The sequence below is a fragment of the Cannabis sativa genome, chromosome 6, assembly GCF_029168945.1.
Source record: "Cannabis sativa cultivar Pink pepper isolate KNU-18-1 chromosome 6, ASM2916894v1, whole genome shotgun sequence".
Taxonomy (NCBI): domain Eukaryota; kingdom Viridiplantae; phylum Streptophyta; class Magnoliopsida; order Rosales; family Cannabaceae; genus Cannabis; species Cannabis sativa.
In genome coordinates, this window is record NC_083606.1 from 62169759 (window position 1) to 62178648 (window position 8890).

At 34.3% G+C, this 8890-nt stretch overlaps 1 protein-coding gene across 2 annotated transcripts; it reads left to right on the plus strand.

Annotated features, from left to right (window-relative positions):
- The first annotated feature begins 6580 nt into the window (after positions 1-6580).
- On the plus strand, positions 6581-8567 carry LOC133038881 (uncharacterized). Of its 2 annotated transcripts, none has more exons than XM_061117350.1 (2): positions 6581-7917; positions 8154-8567. In XM_061117350.1, exons 1-2 carry the CDS (start codon positions 6867-6869, stop codon positions 8180-8182), a joined length of 1080 nt encoding a protein of 359 aa, XP_060973333.1. In that variant the 5' UTR covers positions 6581-6866; the 3' UTR covers positions 8183-8567. The 2 variants fall into 2 exon arrangements, with proteins under 2 accessions (XP_060973333.1, XP_060973334.1); XM_061117351.1 differs by having other exon boundaries at positions 6581-7842.
- Positions 8568-8890: the final 323 nt, after the last annotated feature.

Genomic DNA, 8890 nt, shown 5'->3' on the forward strand with positions numbered 1-8890 from the left:
TAGAAATAGTTCCACATGTAGAAAAACCAATAAGGTCCGTTTGGTATGCATGACTGGATTGGATTAGACATACTAATTTGTCCAATCAAGTGTTTGGGCATGTTAGAAGTCTGGATAACTAATCCAGCTAACCTCATCTGTCTGGGATTAGTTATCCCATCGAGCAGGGTGGGATAAATAATCCCATGCTGGTGAGATTTTTTTTATCGTTTTTTCAATTTTAATTTTATTAATATATTTTAAATTTAATAAGAATTTAAAGGAAATAATTATCGCACATTTATTTATACATTTTTTTTTATCAAAAACTTATTCATTAAAATTAGTGAAAATGTATAATTTTGAATTATTATACATAAATTTTCAAAATTTATAATATTATTAATTAAATAATAGTTATTTAATTAAATTGATTTGAAGAAAAACAATTAATAAGACAATAAAATTATATATTATTTTTAAATTACAAGAAAATTTATATAAATATTTAAAAAAAATAATATTTATATTAAATTAGCGATTAAGATAAATAATTTTATATTATTCAAGTATTTTTATTTTATTATTTATTAAATAAAAAATATCATAAAACATTTTATTATATATTTATGATATATACTTTTTTATATATGATATATTATTTTATTTTATTTTATAATTTATTTATTTTTATTTTTTGCTACGAATTATTCATTTTTATTTATTTATTATTATTATATTTTAATTTTAATTTATTATTATATATTTTTATTTTAATTTATGTTTTTCTTTTTCTAAAAAAAAATAGTCTAGTATATTCTTAAACCAAACACAGGATTACTTTCAGCATAATCCAATCTTGTCCAGTCCAGTCCAATCCTTTTTACTCCAATCCTGCGTACCAAACGGGCCCATAGTGATGTACTCTGAAAATAGTGGAGCAGTGACAAACTCTACAGGAACAAAGAAGCCACAAGAGAGGCAAACATATTGAGAAAAAGTACCATCTACTAAGAGATATAGTAGAGAGAGGTGATGTGATGGTCTTGAAGGTTGCATCAGAACATAACTTGGCAGATCCATTCACAAAGACGCTACCAGTGAAATCTTTTATGGGTCATATAACTAACATGGGACTAAGGGAGATGCCCAATTTGCTTTTAGGAAAAATGGGAGATTGTTAGGGTTTATGCCCTAAAAATCATGTAAGGACATTTATAATTATTAATAAGAGTTGAATATTTTGATAGATGTATGAATGTTAAATTATTAATCTTTAATATTGAATAATTTATATATATATATCAGAAAATTCGTTATTCATACATGAGGCTGCGACAAGTAGTTGTACAGAGAATTAAAATCCCTTAGCCCGACACAAGTGTGAAGTTGACTTGGGGGGAAAATGCTAACCTGGAAACTTTCCCTGGTGATACAGACATCAATGTTTGACACGTGGCAAGAAATGTGACATCTCAGAGTTGAGTACTCCTACGTCATAGTGGTCGACCTGGGAGGAGTCCCTAGCCTTGTCCCCAAGTTGACTCTAGGAACTCCAAATTGAGTGTTTGGATTCCAATAAGTCATTTCCAACTCTCTATATTTTAGTATTTTTTTTACCATGATGACATGAAGCAACCAAGACTAGGCCACGGGAGCTAAAAATATATGAATCAACACTCAAAAATCAACCTGGGCACCTAGGGTTTCACCCAGTGCCAAGGTTGACAACCCCATGAACAAGACATACCATGAAAATATTTGAGGCATCAAAATCAAATTCAGAGAACTTTCATTTATGAACATCCAGAGCACCCGGTGCCCAGGTTGATAATTTTTCAACATGGACAACTTCTAAGCATCATATAGAAAATATGACTCGTGAATCTTTCTCGTCTTCATTAAAAATTGGGAAATAAGTGCTTTTGAGGAAGAAACAGCCCATCTTGGGTGCCAGAATAAGGGGGCAGCACCCAGGTTGACATTTTGTTAACCTGGGCCAGTTACGAAAAGTTTTTCTAAAAATTATATTGGGATATTCTCTATTTTCATCAAAGATTAAGATTCAACTATTTTGGGGACCAAAAAAACTTCCAGGTGGCATGTAACTGACTCAGCGCCCAGGTTGACATATTGTTAACTTGGGCTATTTCCAATCAGTCTTCCAACAAAGTGTTCTAGGCATTTTTTTTGTAATTAAAAATAAAGAGGATATAAGTAAAATTAGGGCGAAAACCACAATTCCAAGGGCTTCAAACCTGAGCACAGCGCCCAGGTTGACATGGTGCTGGGCCTATCGCCTAGATTGACAATCAACCTAGTGCGCTAGTTTTGATCATTCAAATGCCAATTTTGCTCTAAGAATTCTCTCTAAAATTGTCAAAAACAGGGTAGGAGACCTCATCCTTAAGTTCTAAAACCATAGAAATATCAAAACGACATCTCGAAAGCTCTAGAATAAGCACCCAGCACCCAGGTTGACTTATGGCCTAGTGTGCTAGGTTCTGGTTATTTGATTCTGATTTTGTCTCAATCGTTTGTCTAGTTTTTCATAATAACTGATAGCCATGAAGTCAAAAGATTTAAATTCACAACTTTTTATGTTCACTTTTCTGACAAGCTGAATTACTTGGAAATTGGGTAGTTTCGAGTCTCCTGTTTTTGAAAAACAGCAACATCTCCGAGAATTGGTAGAGTTCTTGCAGAGAGATTCGATACTAAACTTTTGGCAATGGAGGAAGCTAAAGACTTTAGCACAATGAAGGTGGAAGAATTAATGGGTTCCTTGCGTATTTTTGAATTGAATCAACAAATCAAACAAAAGGAAAAACCCAAATCTATTGGTGATAAAGGTAAAAGTATCGCTATAAAAGTTGTTGATAATGAAAATTTTGATAGTGAATGTGATGATGAAATTTCTTTATTAACCAATAATTTTCAAAACTATATGAAAAAGATGGTAATAAAAAGAATAACTCGAAATTTCTAAAGGAAATGCTTCTTTTAAAGCTTTCGTGTCTAATAAAAAGGGAATAGTGCAGGGAATGTGAAGGATTTGAACATATTCAATCCGAGTGTGCAAAAACTTTGAAAAAGAATAAGAAAAATTTCAATGTCACGTGGAGTGATGATGAAACTAAGAGTGATAAAGAAAATTTTGAGAATGTTGCTCTAACTTCTGTTATGACTAATGTGTTGTGTGATTCACAGGTGAAAGCCAGACTGGTATGTTTAAATAATACCACTGAACAAGAAGAATCTAATTCTGATGATTCTGAAATCTGTGAAGAATCTCTTGCTGAATCATACAAAGTCATGTATGAAAAGTGGATTCAAGTTACTTCTCAAAATAAAGTATTGATTAAAATGAATAAAAATTGTCTCATCAAATTGAAACTTTTGAGTTAAAAATAAAAGATTATGAGACAGATTTTTGTATTAAAGATGAAAAACTTACTCATTTAGATAAGGAACTTGAAAATTTTAAGAAAAATGTCCAAATGCTAAATCTCGGATCTTCTATTTTTGAAAAAATTCAGAATGCAGGTCAAAGAGGTTTTGCTGGCATTTGATCAAATTGTATGGAAAGTTCTGGAATGACAAAATTTGTAAAATATAGGGTTCCAACGAATTTTCCTGATCCTGCAAATTTGAAGTCTACTGCAACAGATTCAAAACCTGTCGTAAAAAGATCTGAGGTAAAAAGATTAATCCCTACTTGTCACTTTTGTGGTAGAAAAGAACATACCAGACCTAAATATTTTACTATGCAAAATATGCTCAAAACAAATTATTTTGGTAATTTGGAAAAAGAGATATTGGCGGCTAAACCACCTGAACTTTACGGTTTGTAACACTTAACCACAAAAATTGAATTTTTGGCTGCTAAACTACCTAAACCCTAGTTTCGTTTTGCTCTACACACCTCCGTCCAAAAATCACAGTTAAGTGCCACTATGGATTCTCCACGTGTACACACTTGTAGACGTGGCAAATTTTTAGTGGTCCACGTAATATTAGTTTTAAAAAATAATTTAAAAATTATAAAAATAAATAAATTATAAAAGATATTTTATTTTATTTTCTTTTTTTTTTCTTTCTTTTTTTTCTTTTCTTCTTCTTCTTTTGCTGCGTGCAAGAGAACCCACAACCCTACCATGTCTTCTTCCTCTCTCTCTCTCTCTCTCTCTCTCTCTCTCTCTCTCTCTCTCTCTCTCTCTCTCTTCCATCAGCCGCCTGCCCCCTCTTCCATGGAAGATGTCGTCCTCACTCTTACCTGGCCTGAACCCGGTGGCTCTCTGACACCGTAACTTTATATTACTGGCATGCACCACCGATGTCGGCCAAGATCGGATTGCGATTCCTTTTTTGAATGCTCTGTCTTAGGTTCCCTTTTCTAGAGTTAATCTTCAATTATGATTGTAGTTTTAGGGGTTGGATTGTGAATTCTAGGGTTCTGATTTTTCATATGTTTGGAAATGGACGAATTGGAAATTTGTGTAGCTTGTTTTTAGTAATGTTTTGGTATTTTTGTTTGTTCGTTATAATTTTTTATTGTTAATTTGTATTTTGATATGGCATTAGATTCTAGATTTAGCAATAATGTTTTTAGGAGTTTGTGTTTGGCTCACAAAATTCTTGAATTTTGAAGCTGATATGTTGTTTTTTCATTGGAATTACATAATGTGTTACTAGTGTCTAATGAGCATTTAGCTGTAGAAGGTCGGACGGTTGGGGTTCTATTTCTGGGGTTGGACAGTCGGGGGTTGACGACTTGGGCTGGACGGTTGGGGTTCTATTTTTAGGGGTTTGATTTCTAGATAAAAAAAACGAAGAAGAAGAGGAAGAAGAAGAAAGATGAAGAAAAAGAAAGGAAGAAGAAGAAGAAAAAAAAATAATTATTTGTTTAATTATTTTTTTTCTATTTTTTAAATATTTTAAACAATTTTTTAATATATAAATTATTAAAAAAAATTATAATTTCTTAATTTTTTTTTAAATATTTATAATTATTTTTTAAAACTAATATTACATGGACCATTAAAAATTTGCCACGTGTACAAGTGTGTACACGTGGACAGTCTACCGTGTCACTTAACTGTAATTTTTGGACGGAGGTGTGCAGAAAAAAACAGAATTGGGGTTTAGGTAGTTTAGCCGCCAAAAATTCAGTTTTTGTGGTTAAAAGTGTTACAAGCCGTAAAGTTCAAGTGGTTTAGCTGCCAATATTCCTTTGGAAAAATCTCAAAAGAAACATAAAGGTAAGAAACAAAAATGGATTAAGAAAAAGTGTCTAGCTGGTTCTTCTGATAAAAGTGCTGCATCTCAAATGTGATATTTTGATAGTGGTTGCTCTAGACATATGACAGGTGACAAGGATTTTTTTATCAACATTCGACCTATGCAGTTTGGGGAAGTCACTTTTAGCAATGGGCTAGCTGGAAAAGTTGTTGGTATGGGAACTCTCAACTTTGAAGGGTTGCCTAGATTGAAAAATGTGTTGTTAGTTGAAGGACTAAAGGTTAATTTACTTAGGATTAGTCAAATTTGTGACCAACGGTATACTGTCTCATTTGACAGTGATCATTGTTATGTACTTAATGATGATAATCAATGTATTTTGCAAGGATTTCGATCCACTGATAATTGTTATACCCTAACCCTTGTGTTCACTTATCATTCAGCCATAAACAACACTACGGATTTTTGGCATGCTAAACTTGGACATATTAATTATAAAAATCTGAAAAAATTGTCAAATGCATGTATTGTTCAAGGTCTACCCAAGTTTGGTAAAGAAAGTGTTGGTAAGTGTGAAATCTGTCAACTTGGTAAACAATTAAAAATCACTCACAATCGTGTGTCTGATATCAATACCTCAAATGTATTGGAGTTGCTTCACATGGATCTTATGGGTCCAATTAAAGTTGAAAGTCTAAATGGTAAGCAATATATTTTTGTGTGTGTTGATGATTTCTCTCGTTTCACTTGGGTAGATTTTTTAAGAGAAGAGTCTGACACTTTTGATGCCTTTAAAACTCTTTATTTGGGATTAAGAGTTGAAAAAGGATGTAATATTGGGAAAATTATTCGAATTCGGAGTGATCATGGTAAGGAGTTTGAGAACTCAGTTTATGATGACTTTTGTAAGTCTACATCTAAAACTCATGAATTCTCTGCTCCCGAAATTCCTCAAAAAAAAAATAGAGTTGTTGAAAGGAAGAATTGAACCTTACAGGAGATGGCAAGAGTGATGTTAAATAACAAGAAGTTGACAAAGCGATTATGGGCAGAAGCTATTAACACAACTTGCTATATGTTAGAGTATTAGCTGTATATTAGGTGTAAAAGAATTAGGGTAACTTGTATTTAGTAGTTTCCTATTTTGTTGGTAGTTTCCTATTTCCTAGTCTCCTAGCTTTGTATATAAATATGTACTGTTCTATGAAATATACACATAATTCGATTCACTATTTTCTACATGGTATCAGAGCATTGTGATTCAAAATTCGAAATTCGAAATTAGGGTTCTGAAAAAAAAAAAAATTAGGGTTTGAGTTTAGGGTTGTTTTTTTCGAAAATCCTATTTGGAGTGAACATTGTTTCTCACCGCCACATAGGAGGACTGCCCAGCCGCCGATCTACGAACCCCCAAAGTCCGGTCGCCGGATTCCTCGCGCGTGGGGCTCACGCGCCGGCGCGTGGAGGCGCGTGTGACGGCGCCTTCGACGGCGTTCTGTTGCCGATTCTTCACTGGGTTCTTCTAAGCCCACTCGCATCTGTTCTAGGTTGTAATTCGGTATTTGTTTGTCTTCTTCGTGTTTGGGTGTTCATTCTTTGGTGTTCTTTTGTTCTTTTTCTCTGTCTTTGTGTTTGCTTTTGAGATTATGGCAGAGATAAGATCAGATTCAAAATCAGTTGTTGTTTCTGATGTTGTTCCCGTAATGTCTAAAATCACGGATCATAAGTTGATTGGTTCGAATTATTTGGAATGGAGTAAGACGATTCGACTGTATTTGAGGAGTACTGACAAAGATGATCACTTGACTGACGATCCTCATGAAGAAACAAACGATTCAAGGAAAATATGGCTCCGTGAGGATGCTCGCTTGTTCCTTCAAATTCGAAATTCTATCGATAATGAGGTAATTAGTTTGATTAATCATTGTGAATTGGTTAAAGAACTAATGGGTTACTTGGAGTTTTTGTATTCTGGCAAAGACAACATATCTCGCATATATGATGTTTGCAAAGCTTTTTATCGCGCGGAGAAACAAGATAAGTCTCTTATGAATTATTTTATGGCTTTCAAGAAAACATATGAAGAACTTAATGTGCTATTAGCGTTTAGTCCTGATGTAAAAGTTCAACATCGCCAACGAGAACAGATGGCTATTATGAGTTTTCTTGCAGGACTCTCATCTGAATTTGACTCTGCAAAGTCACAAGTTCTCTCTGGTTCTGATGTCTCCTCTTTACAAGATGTGTTTACTCGTGTTCTTCGCACAGAGACTACCTCTTCAACTCCTCTGAATAGCGCCTTGGTGAGTCGTAATAATTCTGCACCGGAAAGAAACTCTACTCCAAGTGGATTTAAAGGAGGTAATTCACAAGGACCTGATAACCGCACACCAAATTCTGGGAGCATCATGTGCAATTATTGTAAGAAACCAGGCCACACCAAGTTTGAGTGTAGGAAGTTACAATTTAAGAATCGACAACAACACTCTGCCAATATTGCAAGCACTAGTGATGCATCTGACAAATCGGTCCTTATTTCTGCTGATGAATTTGCCAAGTTCTCAAGGTATCAGGAAACACTTAAGTCTTCATCTTCTTCTGTCACTGCGATTGCTGATTCAGGTAACTCTAATGCCTGCCTTCTTTCCAAATCCTCAAAATGGGTCATTGATTCTGGTGCCACAGATCATATGACAGGTAAGTCCCGTCTCTTTTCCACTTTTCAGTCTCACAGTCCCACTTCTGTTGTCACCTTAGCTGATGGGTCAACAGCTTCTGTTCTTGGATGCGGCACTATTGTTCCTACACCTATGCTATCTTTATCATCAGTCTTACATTTACCTGATTTGTCCTTTAATTTGCTTTCTGTTAGTCAACTCACTCGTAATCTAAATTGTTGCATCTCATTCTTTCCTGATCATTGTTTGTTTTAGGATCTTATGACGAAGAAGATTATTGGTAAAGGACATGAATCTGGTGGCTTGTATGTTCTTGACCCACTTCCGCCAACCTCTATTGCTTGTTCGAGTGTTGCTTCCGCTTTTGAGGTTCATTGTCGTTTAGGTCATCCATCCCTTCCTTTGCTCAAGAAACTGTGTCCCCAATATAGTAGTTTATCTTCGTTAGAATGTGAGTCATGTCAGTTTGCCAAACATCATCGTGTTAGTTTGAGTCCACGTGTCAATAAACGTGCTAGTGTTCCTTTTGAGTTAGTTCATTCTGATGTTTGGGGTCCTTCTCCTATTTTGTCTCAACCTGGATTCAGGTATTTTGTTACTTTTGTGGATGATCATTCTCGTTTAACTTGGTTATATTTAATGAAAAATCGTTCTGAGTTGTTTTCTATATTATGTGCTTTTTGTCTTTGAGATTCAAACTCAATTTAATGTATCTATTCGTACTTTGAGAAGTGATAATGCCAAAGAGTACATGTCTGCTCAATTTCAATCTTATATGACCTCTAATGGCATGCTTCATGAAACTTCTTGTGTTGATACGGCACCTCAGAATGGTGTTGCAGAACGTAAAAACAGACATCTTCTTGAAACTGCACGTGCTCTCTTGTTTCAAATGAAAGTCCCTAAACCTTTTTGGGCCGATGCAGTTTCCACGGCATGCTTTCTTATTAATCACATGCCCTCTTCTGTTCTTAATGGTGAAATTCCATTTA